We start from the raw sequence: 20,361 nt of genomic DNA on the forward strand, positions 1-20,361 counted from the left end.
TGTACGTGCGTGCCTGCACGTGGTATTTTGTGGAAGAGCCACACTCATTGCCGACCACTGCGATTAGGTTGTCACAGATCCGAGGAGGTGTTTCAGGTAGAGAGCAGCATCAGTAAAGGCAAAGAGATGTGAAACGATTAGGTTGTCACAGATTCGAGGAAGGTGTTTCACATAGAGAGCAGCATCAGTAAAGGCAAAGAGATGTGAAACAGCGAACGGGGTGGGATGCTCAGGGAAGTGTCTGTACGAGGGTGGAAGAGTCATTTATTATGAGAGAGGGGGTGGGAGCACGAAGCTGGGGAGGTAGCCAAGGACCAGGCCCTCCCTCTGAGGCCTCTTGAATGTTCTCCAGATCTGCTGATAGGGATACTTTCTCCAGATCCTGAGCTCAGGCATTCCTCTAGGAGGATGCTTCTCACCTCTGTGTTACCTAGGAAGTAGGGGATGTACTCACACACAGATTTCTCAGGTTGGCTGTGGAATTCCAGAGCGAGCCTTCGGCCCAGGAGAATCCATTCACAGCTCCCAGCGCCGAGAAGGAAGACACTTTGGAGGCCTTCTCAGAATTTCTTCTCAGTGCCTGTGACTCCGCTTGTATCCCTATGGTGATGGTGGGTTCCCTGAGCCGTGGGCAGAATGAAGCTTGGGGAGGGGAAGAATGTGAGCGTGAACGTGAGTCTGGCCTGGAGATGCAAGGCAGTGACTACTCAACTGGACCTTCTGAGGCAGCGGTCGCCAACCGGTGGTCCGTGAGGTCCGAAAGGTTGGTGACCGCTGGTTTAAGGAAACCTGTGAAGCAGCGGTCGCCAACCAGTGGTCTGCAGATCACTGGTGGTCCGTGAGGTCTGAAAGGTTGGCACCCGCTGTTCTGAGGTTCTCAGCGGGGTTGTTCTTGCAGCCACTTTTCCTTTGGTTTTAAAAACAAAGTGTAGTATTTCATTGTAACACTAATAGATGCCTCTTGAGCAAAAGTAGAAAACAGTAATAATAAAATGAATAGGTAGTGTTTATGGGGTGATAAATGCCTTATATTCATTACCTAATTTGATCATCCCAATGACCCCGTGAGAGGGAGCTATCATTTCCCCCAGTTTAAAGAGGGTATTGTCATATTCCTGTGGTTATAAAGCAAGTGCATGACGGTACTGAGGTTTGAACCCATGTGTCCTGCATAGTAAAGCATAGCGATGAATGTCTGTGATCCAGACTAAGGAACACAAACGTGTTCTGTATGGTGAGAGATGGGCACTCTGGAGACAGACCTGGCCTGGAAGAGCTTCATTTTGAGCTGACTTGAGCTGGGGATGGAGGAAGATCTGGGTCCAGAGCTCTTGACTGCCCAGCTGACACTGAGTGAAGCCTGTCCTGGTTGAGGGTTGGACATCTGTGAGCCTTTGAAGAGCCCCTGTTAGTCAGGATGGCCATCTGGGAACAGTAGGGCAGCAGGGAGGCATCCTCTGGTTCGGTTCTTTTCCCCGCCCCATTGATTTTTAGAGAGAGTGGAGGGGAGGGAGCGAGGGAGAGAGAGAGAAAGAGAGAGAAACATCAATGTGAGAGAGACACATCAATTGATTGTCTCCTGCTCATGCCCCAATCAGGGTTGGGGATGGAACCTGCAACCCAGGTCCATGCCCTTGACTAGGAATTGAACCCAAGACCCTTTGTTGTGTGAGCTGATGCTCTAAACACTGAGCACACCAGCCAGGGCCATCCTCTGGGTCTAACAGGATAGAACAGCTTTTCCTTGAAGAGGCCTGTGAGCCAGCGTGCCAAGGTCTTCAGATTGGTAACTGTAGGAGCCATGGGTTGTAGCCCTGATTGGCACACACAAACAGTAACACTTGGGCAATTCACATTGATGTCCTCATCTGCTCTGCCTTCCTCTTAGATTTATAAAGTGTTAGAGCTAGATCTAGAATAGACCATAGAATTGTTATTCTTGCTTTCTACTTTTCTGTATTTCACACTTTATGTATTTTTTAAGGTGTTTTTTTTTGTTTTTCTTTTAAAAACTTGGTTAAAAACCAAAGGAACAGTATCTTAAGAGTCATGTCTCTGAGGTCCCAGATCTTCTTTACAGATAGGGAACCAAGACACTGAGAAGGATGGGAGGGGTGGGAGGAGGGGAATGACCCAGGGACACATAGTGATCTGGTGCAGAGCTTGAACTAGAACCCAAGTTTCTCTACTCTTTTTAAAAAATATATATTTTTATTAATTTTAGAGAGGAAGGGAGAAGGAGAGATAGAGACATCAATGATGAGAGAGAATCATTGCTCGGCTGCCTCCTGCATGTCCCATGCTGGGGATCGAGCCCGAAGCCTGGGTATGTGGCCTGATTGGGAATTGAAACATGACCTCCTGGTTCAATCATTGAGCCACACCAGCCGGGCCATGTTTCTTTCCTCTTAATTCAGAGCTCTGTCTACTACGTCAGGCTGTGACCTCCTGGTTCAATCATTGAGCCACACAAGCCGGGCCATGTTTCTCTCCTCTTAATTCAGAGCTCTGTCTACTACGTCAGGCTGTCACATGACTGTTCAAAGATCACATCAAAAATAAATGTGAAGGCAGTTTGTAAACTGTATTATTATTACTATGGCTATAGTAATAGGAAATGGGTGTCACTCTGCATTATCATTTAGAAAGTACCTCTCACATACCAGATCTCATTTGTTTCTGGGCGGTAGAACGACTTGTTACTCCCGTTTTACTCTTTTTGATACAGAGACCCAGAGGGGTAAAGTATCTGACACTATTAAGTGATGGATCATAAGCCTTGGATGTAGGCTTGTGACTTCAGTTTCCTTCCATTGAAAGGGTTAGTCTACCGTTTTAGATTTGATGCCAGTTTTGCTAATGATTTTTCTTCTTCAGAGGCTCATCCCTGGTGGGCTGTGTTCTCCCTCCTGGTTCTTTTCAGAGGCACTTGGAGCAGGCCACTCATCCAGCCTTGATGGAAGTTTTCCTTTCAATTCTACACAGCCTCTTTGTCATCGTTCCCCACATGAAGGAGAAGTTCTCCAAGAAGCTCGGTAGGGAGAAAGCAAGAGTGGACGTTGGGAGGGAGGCAGGCACCTTAGGCAGCTGCTCAGATGCTCAAAGAGCATAACCTGTGGATGGGAAGTTTACGTATTTGTTCAGAATCAAATCTGCTCTGCCAGTGTTGAGTGGAAGAGAATATCATTCAGAAAACAAAGTCCTTAAAAGCAGTTCTCAAGTTTATTGATACTTCTCTTAGAGTGTCCTGGAGGTTCCAGTTCAAAGCCCTCAACACACCTCTTTCCATATTACTGTCATACTCCATATTCCCTCAGACCTCACGATACGTTCAGCATCTCTTATGCCTGAGCACCGAATGCCCAAAGTACCCCCAGTCACTGTGTCAACTGAGAAACTTCCCACATGCTTTCAGATGCCTTTAGGGGAGCAGTAGCCCTGTGTGAAGCTGTTGTCTAGCTCTACACAGAAGTGCCTTCCTAAAATTGACCCCAAGTGGCTCCTGACTCTAGCCTTCTCCAGGCCTTCTTGCATCTGTTTATTTTAGTCTCTCAGTCATTTTTGTTGTTGTTAACCCTCACTCGAGGATATTTTTCCCATTGATTTTTAGAGAGTGGTAGGGAGGAAGGGAGAGAGAGAGAGTGACGAGAGACTCCTGCACAATTCCAGGAGAGGGTGGGGGGCTGTATGGAAGAGAGAAAAAAGCAGGACCTTTGTTGTTAGCACATGTGGGTTGGGATTCTTACTTCATCCCTTACTTGTTTACTGATAATGGGCAAATCAGTTTTCTTATCTCCAATGCCCTCAGTTAGAACATGGTGATGATCATCAGAATGAAATGAGATAACATGTAGATTTCCTGAATGACTGTACCCCTTAGTCATTGTGACAGCCAGCACACACTTCTTTCCTTCCTTTCACCCACTCTTCTTGCCTGCCATACTTTGAGAGCCAAGAGGATCCAGTCTCGGTGAGCTAGATGGGTAGAGCTTCAGATGTGCTAATCTCTGGGGGACAGTGGTGGGCAACAAGGGATGTAGAGAAAGGCTGTGTATGGGGAGATATATAGTATGCAGCATGAAGCCAGCTAGAACAGGATCAGGGGCCCAACCTGCAGGAGAGAAGAGGGAAGCAGGCACTGCCAGCCAAGAGTTGGGCAGAGACCTGGAGTAGTGGGGGTAGAGAAACTTTGGGTCCCTGAGAGACTGGGCCAGGAGGAGCCCTTCCAGCAGACAAGCTGGGCGCCCCCTCCCTGCGGGAGTCATGGGTTAAACTGCTATCCCAGAAAGTTGCTGTGAAACTCAGCGGGATGAAGTGTTTGCTATATGCTTTAGCTCCAGGACAGAATACAGATTCTCCCCAGCACTGGAGCTGGTACGGTGGGAGCTCTTGATGTTCTTGTTTAGAATCCTGCTTTTATCTCCATTTCACAAGCACCTGTGAGGTATAGATTGATTTTTTTTTTTGCGCGCGCGCGAGCGCCTGTGCACACACCCGCGCGCGCACACACACACACTCACTCACACACACACTCTCACACCTTGCGCGCGCGAGCGCCTGTGCACACACCCGCGCGCACACACACACACACTCACTCACACACACACTCTCACACCTGAGGTATAGATATTGAAACTGATTCTCGGAGGAGTTAAATAAGTGCTCCAGTGTCATAGTCCTAGATAGGGAAGGAGCAAAATTTGAGCTCTGGTCTGCATGACTTTAACATAGTTCTCCTCGGTGCCCCCCAGACTTGGGAATCTCTAATGCATCTGGTTTAAACCGCTTTCTGCTTTCCTCCCACTTTCCCCAAGCTGCCTCATCCTTCATACGACTAACTCTGGAACTGAAGGCCAGGTTCTGCAGTGGCCTGAGGTATGTATGGTCCCAGGCAAAATTAATGGTCAAGGAGCCAGCATCCTTGACGGGACACGTGGAAATTTCTGACTGGTGTGGTTTAGTCATAGGACTTGTGGGGGCATTGACGCAGTATCAGAATTACTCAGTAACCAGTCACATGAGCTAGACTTGCTTCTATAGCTTGTATTTCATCTGGTTCTGGTAAGGCCCTCCATCCATGTGATAATTGGATGGGCACCTCTCACATGAAAACTGGAAGGGTACTTAGAGATCATTTGTGTAACCACTCATTTTACAAATGGGGAAACAGAGGCCCTCCGAGGGTAAGGGATGCAGTGAACATCAAGAAAGAGTCATGTTCTAGTTGCCACCAGCCCAGCAATTCCAGAGGAGAAACTCTTATTCAAAATAGTCTGTCTTCTTAGGTTCCTGTTTGTTTGTTTTTTTAATTGATTTTTAGAGAGAGGAAGGGAGAAAGAGAGAAACACAATATGAGAGAGAAGCATTGATCTGTGGCCTCTGGCACATGCCCTGAGGGGACTGAACTCACAATGCGGGCATGTGCCTCGACTGGAATTGAACCTGCCACCTTTTGTGTACAGGACAATGCTCCAGCCCACTGAGCCACACCAGCCAGGGCTAGAGCAGCCCTGTTTACCTTCCCATTTGTGATTTGCCACCTGTCTCTGCATGTACTTGGCAGGTTCCATTTGTTACTGTCTACAGGGCAGTATCCACCTCTCCTTTCATGCCTGGGAATAGAACACCCAGTATTCAGGAGAAAATATGGGGATCCAGCTGGATTCAAAGTCATAGTTTTGGACGTTTTGTTGTTCTCCTTGAGTACCCGTTTGGGGTCAACAGCTTCCTCTTTTTTTGTATTCCTCAGCCTTTCCTGACCCAGGAACACATTTTTATTTGTATGTTTTGTGAAATTGGAACTTAGTGGCCTCCTTGATTTATTTTTTCAGCAAATTTTTAATTAATAATTGTATGGACCAATTATATTTATACTTACTTATTTTTTGTAATTGTCACCAGAGTACATAACATGCTTAGACAAAGTAAGAGAGGGAGGGTAGGAGGGAGGGAGGGATTGATTGATTGTCTTCCACACTCCCCGATTGGGGATCAAATCCGCAACCTAGATATGTGCCCTGCCCGGGAATTGAACCGACAACCTTTTGGTACATAGGACTACACCAGCTGTGGGCAAACTACGGCCCGCAGGCCGGATACGGCCCGTTTGAAATGAATAAAACTAAAAAAAAAAAAAGACCGTACCCTTTTATGTAATGATGTTTACTTTGAATTTATATTAGTTCACACAAACACTCCATCCATGCTTTTGTTCCGGCCCTCCGGTCCAGTTTAAGAACCCATTGTGGCCCTCGAGTCAAAAAGTTTGCCCACCCCTGGACTATACTCAACCAACTGTGCCAGTCTACCCAGGCTCCATATTTATTTATTTTTTTAATCCCCACCCAAGGATATTTTTCCATTGATTTTTAGAGAGAGTGGAAGAGAGAAGGAAAGACAGAGAGAAAGATCCATGTGAGAGAAACACATGGAGTGGTTGCCTCCTGCACATGCCCCAACCAGGGTCCGGGTCAGGGAGGAGCCTGCGACCGAGGTATGTGCCCTTGACTGGAGTTGAACCCAGGACCCTTTGGTCTGCAGGCTGATGCTTTATCCACTGAGCCATACCGGCTAGGGCCATATTTACGTTTTTATAGCCACCTTGAGACCTCCTCTACCAAGGCCATGGTTAGACTATCACTGGGCTCTGGCACAAAGCAGTGGCACCCCAGTACATGTAGGGATAATGCTGTCCCAGCCAAAGTAGCAATGTCTTCTCTTTGTGTTCTCCCTCTAAGTCACTCAGCCCTAAACCAGGTGTGTTCCAGTTTCCTCTACTACTTGTGCATCAACCTCCTCTCAGCTCCAGAGAATACAGGGCCACCTTCCCAAGAAGGTAAGATGCTGCTATCTGACTACTCATGAGGTCTGTGGTAGTCTTTTAGAGTCGTTTGTTGCTGCTGTTGTTAATCCTCACCAATTTTTTTTTTTTAGAGAGACTGGAAGGGAGAGAGGGAAGAGAGGAGAGAGAGAGAGAGAGAGAGAAACATGGCACTCATCACATGTCCTGCAGTTACTTGTCTCATCTGTTTTCCCCACCAGCTGCCTGGAGGGACTGGAGATAGGGCCTGTGTCTCACAGCCTGGCCTAGAGTAGCCACTCAGTGAACATTTGTCAAATGAATGAATGAGAGAATGTATCCATGTAATCTTTAGTCTCTCCTGGTTGGCTGAAAGCTGCATAAAGGAAGAGGGGATTCTGATTTGCTTTTATCCTGCATGTACCCTGCTACCTTGTGCAGTACTCTTCATGTAGCAGATACTTATGTGCTCATTACTACTCTCATGTGTTCTCTGTGTGGCTTTCTCTAATTATTTTCTCCCCAGAACTCTCTGCAGTGTCTGAGGTCCTGCAGCACGGGCTGCCCCAGATAAGCAGCAGGAGCCCTGAAAGCCTTGCCCTCCTGTCGGATTGCCAGTATGTGGAGGGAGCTGCTCGCCAGAGACAGTTCTGCATCCTGCTCCTCTTCTACCTGGCCTACATCCACGAGGACAGGTCTCCCTCCCCCAGAAATTTGCCCATTAAACACACAAATGCTTAATGATAAATACAAGACGAAGGGGGTGGACTGGCTGCCAGAGCGGGACCTCCTGACCTCCAGAAGTAGCATCCTTCTTTTTAACAATGCCGGTTCAGCTGGCTCTTTCACCTTCCGGGTGTGAGTGAGGAGTCTCTGGTCCCTAACAGCCTTGCACAAAGCATGGAACCGTGTGTTGTGAGTGTGATAATGCTTTGTTAAGTATATATGGCACGGTCTTTGTGCAAGGTGTCATTAGGCTGTGGACATGCTGGAGCTGAATGACAGTGGCTAAGGGAGGATGTGGTAAGGCTGGACAGCTATCTCTGCCTTTCTCACTCAGACCCTCTTTGGTTGACAGGCTTGTCTCAAAGGCAGACTTATCTGTGGCTGTGCAGAGCTTCCTCCTGTCTCTGCAGGCCCAGGGTGAGCGCCCTCCGCTTGTGGTTCTCAGAGCATCCATCTATCTGCTTGCAATCTGCCAGGACAGAGACGATGCCCTAGATGAGGTATGGGCCACACTCCCGGCACTCCTCCTCCTGCACCTCTGTGCACTGTGGCTCCTTGGGAGACTGATGTTGTGTTTATAGAGAAGAGAGAGAGCTGCGGTAGGGAGCGGGGGGAGGGTGCTGACACATACAGAGCCTATGTAATTTAGTTAATTCTCTCAACAGTCCTGGGAAGCAACGATTATTATTTCCTTTTCACAGACAAGAAAGTCAAGACTTGGGTTAAAGTCATTTTCTCTGGGTCACACAGGTAATCGATGGGGGAGCCAGACTTCAACTCAGACTTGACCAATTCCCAAGGCTCTTTTCTTAGTACCAAGTCCAGTTTGTGTAGGAGAGTGGTGTGAGGTATTTCCTCCTTGTAACAGTTTACCAAACAAAGCGGGTTGCTGAAACCCACATTATTGTTTTTTGTTTTGTGTATGTGTATGTGTGTGTGTGTGTGTGTGTGTATACTTTTTTTTTAAAACAGATTTTAAAAAATATATATTTTATTGATTTTTTACAGAGAGGAAGGGAGAGGGATAGAGAGTTAGAAACATCGATGACAGAGAAACATCGATCAGCTGCCTCCTGCACACCCCCTACTAGGGATGTGCCCGCAACCAAGGCACATGCCCTTGATCAGAATCGAACCTGGGACCCTTCAGTCCACAGGCCAACGCTCTATCCACTGAGCCAAACTGGTTAGGGCTTTAAATATATTTTTATTCTCTAGCTCTTTATTCAGAGAGGAAGGGAGAGGGGAGAGAGAGAGAGAGACATCAATGATGAGAGAGAATCATTAATGGGCTGCCTCCTGCACACCCCCATTAGGGATTGAGCCCACAACCCAGGCATGTTCCCTTGACTGGAATTGAACCTGAGACTCTTCAGTCTGCAGGCCAACACTCTATCCACTGATCCAAAGCAACTAGAACATTTAAAATATATATGTGTGTGTTTTTTTATTGATTTCAGAGAAGAAGGTAGAGGGAGAGAGAGATAGAAACATCAGTGATGAGAGAGAATCATCAATTAGCTGCCTCCTGCACGCCCCCTACTGGGTATCGAACCCACAACCCAGGCGTGTGTCCTGATCCTGAATAGAACTGTGACCTCTTGGTTCATAGGTCAGTGCTCAACCACGGAGCAACACTGGCTGGGACAGGTTATTGTCAGTCAGGCTGATCTCAAATCACTTTTGATGGTGGTAATGTATACCAGGTTTTCTCTTCTCTAGCTCTTTATAAACTCTTGGGGACAAGGACTATGTCTGAGTCATCACTGAATCTCCTTTTTCATTGAAGATTGCTTCTACTCCTTAGATGTGGACTCTTCAGCCTCAACCTAGGATACTTTTCCTTCGCTTACTATTAATTTTGCCTCTTTTTTTTTATTACTGTTGGGGCAAATGTGATGTAAGCAAACTTGGTTTAATTTGAATGGAAGCAGGAAGGGATAGTTGAAGTGCAATGGATTTTTAAGTAAGATAGATCAAGGTATACAATGTCCCATTGTCTCTCAACCATTGGTGATCATTGCCTTGATTCATTAATTCATTAGGGATTGCAAAATAATAATACCCTAATTCTGTTATTTTCTCTTTATTAATTGGAATACTTTTATTTAAAAAAACTTCCCTTATCAACTATTTGTTACTATGGATGATAGATTATATAGAAAGAATAGATTGAATATTTGATCCAAGAAGTTTTTTTTTTTTTAGTATTGTTATGAACTCATGGATTTAAAAATATTTGATGTGTTTCAATCCACTATAGATATTAGCCCTTTGAGGCTCAAGTTGTTCTATCTTTGGCCAGTGGGAGCCTATTCATGCTAGTTCCTAAGTCCTTTTGACACAACCCTAGTCTTTAACAGAGTTTGGGCTTTCTAGTATGATGAGAGACGTCTGGGAGTGCATGTGAGGGCCCACAATAGTTGCTGTGTCAGTGTCTCTGGGAATGGGCATTTCAGAGTGTCAAGTCCTACTTATTCCTGGAAGCTCTTACTTTTCAGTAACTTCTCTCTAGTTTTATCAGCATTTCCTAAGCCCCTGACCACTACTCAAATAAATAAGCACATGGTTTTTTTTATTTGTTTCTCAACATTTTAGCAACTCAAACAATGTGGCTTGACCACTTGACAGGGGCCAGGTGCCATGTGGGGTCCTGTCAGGGTTGAGGTGAAACAAACACGTTCTCTGCCCTCAGGGAGCACTGGTTTGCCAGGAGAGACAATATTTCCTATAAGGCAGGCAGCAGCTGCAGGGAGTGCTCTCCTGGAGGCTGAAGAGGAGCTACCACAGCACTTGGGAGATTGTTGCATCAGGAGAGGCTTCCTGGAGGAGACTGAGGTGAAGGGAGAATTTTCAGGCTGAGAGTAGAGCAAGATTTAAGATACAGAATTGGGAAGTTGCCCAGTCTACACACTCAAGTAAGGGAGACTAGTTTAGTGTAATTTGCTAAGATATGGGAGACAGTGGAGAGAAGCCGGACTTATATCTTTAATAACATGCTTGAAAATGAAATTAAGAAATCAATCCCATTTATAATAGCATCAATAAATGATATACATAGGAAAAATATTTCACAAAAAAGTGCAAGGACTTGTACACTGAAAATTACAAAACATCATTGACATGATGACAGAAGATTTGAGTGGGGTGGTGGGCACACAGTGCAATATACAGATCTCGTAACAAAGAAGCCCACACCTGAAACCTATATGTTCATACTGACCAATGTAAACCCAATAAATTTAATAAAAAATCATTGAAATAAATTAAAGAAGGCCTAAATAAATAGTCATTCTTCTGTGTTCATGAATCAGAAGACTTAATAACCAATTATAAAATAAGTAACTTCTATGGATATAATATACAACACAATGACTGTAGTTAACAATAATACTACTTTGTATATTTGAAAGTTGCTAAGAGATTAAATCTGAAAAGCTCTCATTACAAGAAAAAAAATTTTGTAAGTGTGTGAGGTGGTAAGTATTAACTAAACTTATTATATTAATATATTAATCATTTCACAATGTATACATTTATCAAATCCTTATATTGAACATAATAAATTTATATAATGTTATATGTCAATTATATCTCAATAAAACTGGAAAAGAAAAGGAGACTTAATAGTGTTCAGATGGCAGTACTCCCCAAATTGATCTATAGATTCAACACAATCCCGATCAAAATTTCAGTTGCCTTTTTTCCAGAGGACTCACACTTTTATTTATTTATTTATTTACTTACTTACTTATTTTAAAAACACATATTTTTTTATTGATTTCAGAGAGGAAAATAGAGGGAGAGAGAGATAGATACATCAATGATGAGAGAGAATTATTGATCGGCTGCGTCCTGCACACCCCACACTGAGGATCGAGCCCGCAACCTGGGCATGTGCCCTTGACCAGAATTGAACTTGGGACCCTTCAGTTGTGGGACCCTCTATCCACTGAGCCTAACCGGCTAGGGCTGGAGAACTCACACTTAAAAATTTTTTTTGATTGATTTTTGAGAGAAAGGGAGGAAAGGAGAAAGAGAGAAACATCAGTTTTTGTTGTTCCACCTGTTCATGCATACCCTGCTCGTTTCCTGCATGTGCCCTGACGGGTGATTGAAACCGCAACCTTGGCAGCTTTGGCCGATTGGGAGGACACTCCATCCAACTGAGCCACCTGGCCAGGACAGGACTCCCATTTTTTTATTTCAAAGCTACAGTAATCAAGACATTGTGGTTTTGGCATTAGAATAGACATCTAGATCAATGGAATAGAATAGAGAGTCCAAAAATAAACCCATAAATAAAAGTACAAAAAATTAAAAACAAAAATAAACTCATATTTACGGTCAGTTGATTTTTTTATAAGGATGCCAAGACCAATAAGGAAAGAATAGTCTTTTAAACAAAATAGTGCTGAAACAACTGGATGTCCACATGTAAAGAATGAAGTTGGGCCTTAACCGGTTTGGTTCAGTGGATAGAGTGTCGGACTGTGGACTCAAGGGTTCTGGGTTCAATTTCAGTCAAGGGCACATGCCTGGGTTGCGGGCTTGATCCCCAGTAAGGAGCATGCAGGAGGCAGCCAATCAATGATTCTCTCTCATTACTGATGCTTCTATCTCCCTCTCTCTTCCTTTCTGAAATCAATAAAAATACATTTAAAAGAACCCAAAAGAATGAAGTTGTACCCATACCTCATACTATACACAGAAATTAACTAAAAAATGGATCAAAGGGCTAAATGAAAGGGCCACAAATAGAAACTATAAAACTCTTAGAATATCATATTAAGGAATATGAACCTTGTTAGATGTGCAATGGGAAGAGGATGTTGAGAGTTAATAAATGATTCAACACATCATTTGCTGCATCTGTGCTAGGCCCTACACCAGGTGTTCATAGATTAATCTGTCACAGTCCCTGCCCTCAAGCAGCTCAAGTCTAGTGTGAGAGGTAGACACATACGCTGACAGTTACAACACACTGTGGTAAGTATATTTATAGAGCTGGGTTTCTCAGCCTTGGCACTGTTAACATTTTACATAGCATAATTCTTTCCTGTGGGAGGCTGCCCTGTGTTTTATAGGATATTTAGCGGTATCCCTGCTCTCTCCCACTAGATGTCAGTAGCACTCTCCCAATCAAGACCATCAAAAATGTCTAAATATTTCTGAATGTCCCTTAGGGAGCAAAATCACCCCGAGAACCACTGTCATAGGTAAGCACAGCAGAGTTTCTTCTCCCAGGAGGCGCTGGGGTGAGTCAGTGAAGATGTCCTGGAGTACTGAGATGACAGTACATTTTTCCCAGTCATGCCTTGGCTATGTTTGTGAGGGTCTCTTGAGTCTTCTGCAAGGTGTATTTAGCCTCTTTCTTTATTTCTTTGCTTCCAGGCTGTGGTCAGTGCCATCAGAAAATTTCTAGAGGGCATCACGGACTTGCACCTCATCTACACCCACCACCCCCTCCTGCTCAGGTTCTTCCTGTTGTATCCAGAGCTGATGAGTAGGTTTGGGCATCGTGTCCTGGAACTTTGGTTCTCCTGGGAAGAGAGCAGCTATGAGGAGCTGGATGATGTCCCCGCTGCTGGGCAGCCCACCCTTCCTGCCAGCTTAGCAGCCTTGTTCCACATACTCAGAAGCAGCCCCAGCATCCTGCTTATTTTGCTAGTAGGTAACCACATGCTTATTTCTGCATTCAGAGATAGTGGGCTCTCTCTCTCTCTCTCTCTCTCTCTCTCTCTCCTGGTTTACTGAGGTCATGAGGTACCAGCACCTGCTTCTGCCCACCTCTGGACTTAATGCTGTTCCCATGTGAATAGGAAGTCCTTTTGGCTGGCAGGTGCCTGGTTCCTATAAGTCTGTCCCCTGTCCTAAGTCTGATGGCAGTCTGCTCACTGAGAGATATGTACCCCTCTCCTCCCCAGGGGATATAACTTTGAGATGCTGGTCTCAGCCACCATTCCCTCTCACCTCCCTGTCTTCTCTAAAGCAGATTCTGTTAAGAAGGGCTTAATATCAGAGGAGTCCCCTGAGACATGTAGCTGGAGATGTCTGATTGCAGAGGGACTGTGCCTTTTTTCTGCCATGACTAACATGATAATGGTCCACGTGCAACACACTCCCCTGGGCATACCCAGAATAGTCAGAAACCCCAGTGCTTTTTATGAAGTAAGACATCCCTATAATTTCTGTCAGGTACATCAGATAAGTGAGCTGCCTGTTGTCTGCAGTTTGTAAAACACTGACTTTAACTTCATCTTTTTTTCTTTCATTCAAGAAAGCACATTGAAAACAAATTAATGAGAGTGATATTATAGAGTTAACTGTTGTAATTTACATGTTTAAAAAATTATTTGTACGCCCTCACCAGTATCGCTAAGTGGATAGAGCATTGGCCTGAGCACCAAAGGGTCATGGGTTTGATTCCCAGTTAAGAGTGAGTACCTGGTTTGCAGGCTTGATTCCCCTGGCCCCAGTCAGAGCACATGCAGGAGGCAACCAATCAATGTGTCTCACATTTATGTTTCTCTCCCCTCTTCCTTCTCCTTCTCCCCTCTTCCTCCCTTTCACTCTCTTTAAAAATCAGTGGAGACTGGCTGGTGTAGCTCAGTAATTGAGCATCAACCCAGGAACCAAGAGGCCACTGGTTTGATTCCTGGTCAGGGCACCTGCCCAGGTTCCAGGCTCGATCCCCTATTAGGGGTGTGCAGGAGGCAGCCAATTGAAGATGTTTCTCTCATCGGTGTTTTATCTCTCTATCCCTCTCTCTCTCAAAAAAAAATCAATAAACACATATTTTAAAAACCAATGGAAAGAATATCTTCGGGTGAGGATTAACAAAAATAAATAAAATAAAATAAAAATTATTTGTACATTTGATACTTTGTATTTAGTGAGCAATTACTAGTGACAGGTCCTAAACTGATGGCAGCACACCAGCATAGAAAACACTTGGTTTAGAGCCACTGCCTTCATTGCTAGTTCACCTGCTTGGCCCCTCTTTAGTGCAGGAAGAATGGCACAGCCTATCAGAGACAATGAGATGACTTTGATGTTCTTATCATCAACAAACACCATTCCCTGACTTTATTGGAGTGATGTGGTGAAAATAACACGTGCATGTTATATATCACACATCCTTAGGTACCAATCTCTGTCAGCATTTACACCCGCACACACTTCCCACTCAGACTTTCATCTTGTGAAGTCACACATGTTGTTGTGGACCAACATTCGCAAGAATAAGACCACCGACTCCAATTAGGTCTTAAACAGCAAGCGAGGATTTATTGAGCTGGCCAGCGACTACAGTTACAGCACCCTGCCGAAGCAGAGGCTGAACTGCAGTGCCTACTACAGGAGTTACATTTTATTATTAAATTCTGTGGAGGCCCAGAGAAAAATGTGTCTTTCAAATTCTGGGCCCCCACAGAATTTAATAATAAAATGTAACTCCTGTAGTAGGCACTGCAGTTCAGCCTCTGCTTCGGCAGGATGCTGTAACTGTAGTCGCTGGCCAGCTCAATAAATCCTCGCTTGCTGTTTAAGACCTAATTGGAGTCGGTGGTCTTATTCTCTCGAATGTTGGTCCACAACATTTGGAGGCCGCAGCAAGATACCCAGCAGGGGTGAGAGGGACCCCCTATCTAGGGCAGGAGGCTCTCCCCATCCATCACTGAGCAAGCGGGGAGGACTTATTGAAAAATCCTGCAGGAGGTAAGGACTGGAGGCGCCTGGGGTGAGATCTCACAGGGGGGAGTCAAGTGAAGGGCTGGTTGCAGCACTACTTCCCGACTCCAGCCGGTGGCCGGTGGCCACGGCATCTGGCAAGTGTGACTTTCGGTTGCACAGGACTTGTCTGTCTGGTGTTTGTTGTCTGGTGTTTGTTTTGTCTTTGTTCTTTGTTGTCTTTGTCTTTGTCAAAATGGGTCAGGGTCAGTCGTCTTCATCGACCCCCTATCAGTCAGGCCCACTCCAAGTGAGTGGAAGGGGAGCTTGATCACCTCCCGGGAAGCCATAGAGCTCCCTTAGGCAATTAGTCAGGAATTGGTTGGATTGCTTAAACTCTGAGTAAACATTTGGTAGAAGTAAAAAACTTGGACTGTCTAGTGTATGAATGTAAGTGTGAGAGTCTGTGTGAAGCGAAAGCTACTTTGTGCTGTCTGGCTGTACACATGAGTGTATTTGTTATCTCTTTCTGTTGTTTGTTTAAAGATAGGGCAAACCCTGCTTTAAGGGGAAGAAAGTAGAGAACTTTTAATTGCTTTTCTCTGATGAATACTTTTGCTGTATTAGGTTAAAATTTGAAAAGTCCGAGGTTAATTTAAAGGTATAAGGTTGCAACCCAAAGAAGTTTAAACAAAGGCTTGTTAGGTTAAGATTAGTACATTTTCTCATGGCCTGTGTAGGGTGAGGGAGAGGGACTGCCGGATTTTTATCATGTGGTCCCGAGACCTGCGACTTGCCTGCCCTTCCTGATTTATAGTAGTCTCTGTTGGGGACAGCATCTGCTCTGACTGGGGGAGGAAGAGCTGAAAACTGCTCCGGAGCGGGTGTGAGATGGGGTAGTGGCGGTAGGATTCACTAGATAGGGTAGTAGGCTCTCAGCCTGCTGAGATGGAGGAGCCTTAGGCTGGAGGACATGGGGATAGTCAGAGAGATCAAAAGTGATAAAGGAGGAGAAGGATTTGAGTCTCTGGGGCTTAAAGAAGGAAAAATCTAGGAGGGAGAGCAACTAAGGAAATGGTTAATGCAGAAAAGAGGGGGGCCCAGAATTTGAAAGACACATTTTTCTCTGGGCCTCCATAAAATTTAATAATAAAATGTAACTCCTGTAGTCTGCACAGCAGTTCAGCCTCTACTTCGACAGGGTGCTGTAACTGTAGTTGCTGGCCAGCTCAATAAATCCTCGCTTGCTGTTTAAGACCTAATTGGAGTCGGTGGTCTTATTCTCGCGAATGTTGGTCCACAACAATGTGTTGGCTTGATAAGGACCACATTCATGCTTTGGCTTTCTTGGAGAGAGAAAACCGGAGAAGGAATGGGTTAAAAATAAAGCATTAGTGCAATAGGGGAGGAAGGCAAGATGGGACAAGAGGGAGAGTAGCAATGAACAGAGCTAAGATACTGGATTTTCTTTGTCAGATGAAGCGTTCTTCACATGCAGTAGGTACTTTATTTGCTGACGCATTGAATTAGGGGTTTGGACAGATCCAAGTCTCTCAAAAAAAGGTGATGGGTGGAGAATTTGGATCTTCTGAGAGACATACTAATGATGGTATCTTTTTCTTCTTTTCTTTTAAAAGCATAAGAAATAGGTTGAGAGAGATTTGCTCAAGGTCATAGGAATTGAGATTAAAACCCAGATTTGGACTCTGTGTCTAATGTTCTTTTCAGTGAACTGAGCAAACTCAGAACAAGAGAGAAGTCAACCTTGATTCAGTGTTCCATCTAATGGAAGAGCTGTTCGTTTGAGCACTGCGGATTGTTAACCTAAAATAAAAGGCCAGGGTAAAAGGCAACAAGAATGTATTAAGATCCAATCAGGAAGCACTGATTCAGGCAGAAACCCAAATAGTGTTCCAATTAGGACGTGAAGGCCAATTAGTAAGAAAGGAAAGGGGAACAATTACTTGAATAGAAGGAAGGAATTTTTATGGGTGTTAATAAGCTAAGAAAGGATTTTCTAAAGGTGCAAATAAGCTAACATGGATGATGCTGATTCTAAAGAAATCCTTTAATTTTCAGTTTTAGTCTTAAGGTCTGCTTTCCTGTTATCTTTGCAAACTTGTTTGGAATACAGTGTTGCTTTAGGCTCAGTGCAAAGGCTGTTTTGTCCCGTTTTAACGTTCCAAAGGTTTGAGGAGTAAGATGTGCAAGGCAGTTCTGGGATGGCAGCTCCCACTCCATTTTTTGTTGTTGTTAATCCTCACCCGAGGATATATTTCCATTGTTTTTTAGAGAGAGTGGAAGGGAGGGGAAGAGACAGAGAGAGAGAGAGAAAAACATCGATGTGAGAAAGACATGTTGATTGGTTGCCTCCTGACCAGGCCAGGGGACTGAGCCTGCAACCGAGGTACATGCCCTTGCCTGGAATCGAACCCCGGACCCTTTAGTCCTTGGTCCAATGCTCTTCCCACTCCATTTTAAGTGGCTTTGTTTACATTAACCACTCTGATGAGGGAATCTGAGGCATCAAACCACTAACAACTGTACTAGCTGCGTGGCAATAAAGGTCAGGCAGAGTACTTGGGTGGTAAGAAGGGCACAAAGGTGACATAAATGCTGATCCTCAAAGAACTTGACAAGTGAAAGGGTTGCCAGGCCAATACAGCAACATGAAAGTGTTTATTGTAATTCAGGGACAGGGAGTAGTTTGGGGTAGTTCGTGAGCTTGTGGGATATGTTGCAGGAGATGAGGTTGGAGAAAGACAGAAAGGAGCAGGTTTTTAGAGGCCTTGACTTCAGTCATTCACTTTTTCCTTTATCATACATCTGTTTGGTATTTACTAGGCACTAGGCAGTCGGATACAAAGATAATTCGTTAAGGTTGGTCAGTCCTTGCCCTCGAGGAAATCACAAATGCTCTGTCACCTTGTAGAGACACAAAGATGGAAGCTTCTCTGAGCTTCAGTTTTCTCAACGTGCAAAATGGAGATAACGGGAGGATAAAAGAAAGAACACGTAGGAACACTTGGTATGCTGCACACAGTACCCTGGGCTGTGGGAGTGGCTGGAGAGTCTAAGCCCCTCTAGGCTTACCAAGTCCTGGTTGCTCTGGATGTCTTCCACCTGGATCCAGACTGGACCACAGAGAATGTGAATCTCAGAGGAGCTCATTGAATTGCCCAAGGTCCTATTGCTAATGAGGGTCATGACCAGGATTGGAGCCTAAAGTTAGTTTTGCACTAACTCAGATCCTAAAAACACCAGTGGTAACAACAACAACAAAACAGTAAGGAACAACTTTGTTGTCTGTCATATATATAATTCCTACCATTTTTCCCCCAACTTGTAACCACAGGAGGGGAAAAGAGTCTAAAAATATGTGTTGGTACCAATTTCTGTTTTCGATATGGGTAATTAACAACTGAAAACAACGCTGTTAATTGCCACTCTTATCAATGGGTGGTCTTTTGTGTAGGTGGTTTAGATGTGAAAAAACAATGATGTCACAGACACTCTGTTTGTTCCCTGCTTGGCTGTGGCACCCTGGTTGGTCCAGTCCCAGAGAGCTCTTGACAGCTGTGAGCAGGAGAGATTACAGAGTGGGCTGTGTTCTGCCCAGAGCCTTCCCACTGGCCCATGTGTGGGGCGCACACATTCCCCTGGCCACCAAAGGCTGAGTAGCCCCCTTACTTTTGGGCCTTTAAGATGTACTAACTCAGGTTTCTGAGGGACCAGATCTGGCAATCAGGCAGGCACTTGCTGTTGGTAGAGGAGGACCAGGAAACTGGTTTGGCCTTGGGCCCTGTGACCTTGGGAAAATCACACCCACTCTGGGCTTCAGCCTCATATTCTGTGAAGTAAAAGGGTTGATGGAAATGAACTGAGATTCCCTAGCCTTCCCATTCTGTGATCCTCTCCTTCCAGAGATGTTTCTCAACCCTACAAGGTGACATTAATTCCTAGTTACCATGCCACTGCTTTAACTCCTTCATTAACTCCTAGTTACCATGCCATTGCTTTTTTGCTAGACAGATTACTTAGTTTGCCCCAGTTTCCTCATTTGAAAAGTTGGGGTGACACCTACCTGGAAGAGTTACTATGAGGACAGATAAACATTCAGCTACTATTTAAATACAGCATAGTACCTGACAGTTTTAGGCCTTACTTGAGTGGCTGCTATTGAGATTAGAGTTGTTTCTCTGGCAGCTGTGGAGGTTTGTGAAGAGCCAAGGCCAGACACTGTGCCATCCAGTGATCAGCACATCCGGAGTTGCCTGGTCTGGAGCCCTGTAGTCATGTTTCTGCGCGTCAGGAGCTGATCTTCCTGGAAAGAGTCTGTGTGTGACCTTGGGCTCATAGCACTCAGCCCTAACTGTCCAAAGGAATTCGCTTGTTGGAGCTGGTAGGTGCCAGGAGCTATCAGTGGGAGAGCCTGTGGCGCAGCTTCTGACTGGCTGTGCCTTTAACATATACTCGTTAAAATGACTGTGAAAGCGAATAAACTCAATGTCCTTGCCCACCTTCAGAACCCAAGGCTTTTACAGCTTGGAGCACAGATAGCCAGACTGCCATGGTAGAGGAAAGGCCTGACCTGGTCCTCTGAGTCTGCCCTAACCCATCAAGTGGCACCTCCATCCCCCTGTCCTCTTTTCCCTTAAGGCACACTCAGATCTGCTGTCCTGAAATAACCTTTTCTTGATCCTGATGCTTCCATTTGCATGAGAGGGGCATCCTAGAAAGTAGAAAGAGCTTTGGGCTTGGAATTAGGTGAAGATGCTTTCAAATCTTAGCTGTGCCACATACTGGTTTATGTGACCTTTGACATATCATTGTCCATGTAGGAAATGTCCAAACCTGTGGAGAATTTTTATGAGTTTATTTGAGCCAAACTGATGACAATTACTGGGAAGCAAAATCTCAATGCACTGAGAAAGTGCTCCAGGGAATGGTGATGTGCTGATTAGATGTGCTGATCACTGGGTGGCACCGTGTCTGGCCTTGGCTCTTCACAAACCTCCACAGCTGCCAGAGAAACAACTCTAATTTTAACAGCAACCACTCAGTTAGGGCCTAATACGTCCTGCAGCTTATCTTATACATTAGAATCAAAGAAGACATAAGGAAGGTTACATGAAAGCCATTGGTGGATTAGAGGGGCGGGAGGA

The 20,361-nt window shown here is 44.9% G+C and overlaps 1 protein-coding gene across 2 annotated transcripts in view; it reads left to right on the top strand.

Annotated features, from left to right (window-relative positions):
• The window catches only part of MEI1 (meiotic double-stranded break formation protein 1), a 54,323-nt gene that overhangs the window by 18,145 nt on the left and 15,817 nt on the right, over window positions 1-20,361 (top strand). For both annotated transcript variants that reach the window (XM_005860660.2, XM_014535095.1), the window contains 7 exons: window positions 470-611; window positions 2,924-3,035; window positions 4,815-4,875; window positions 6,738-6,835; window positions 7,326-7,494; window positions 7,878-8,025; window positions 12,920-13,195. In XM_005860660.2, the coding sequence (XP_005860722.1) occupies window positions 470-611; window positions 2,924-3,035; window positions 4,815-4,875; window positions 6,738-6,835; window positions 7,326-7,494; window positions 7,878-8,025; window positions 12,920-13,195 (1,006 nt within the window). The remainder of the gene's footprint in view (window positions 1-469; window positions 612-2,923; window positions 3,036-4,814; window positions 4,876-6,737; window positions 6,836-7,325; window positions 7,495-7,877; window positions 8,026-12,919; window positions 13,196-20,361) is intronic.

Source organism: Myotis brandtii, unplaced genomic scaffold (assembly GCF_000412655.1).
Source record: "Myotis brandtii unplaced genomic scaffold, ASM41265v1 scaffold138, whole genome shotgun sequence".
Classification (NCBI taxonomy): domain Eukaryota; kingdom Metazoa; phylum Chordata; class Mammalia; order Chiroptera; family Vespertilionidae; genus Myotis; species Myotis brandtii.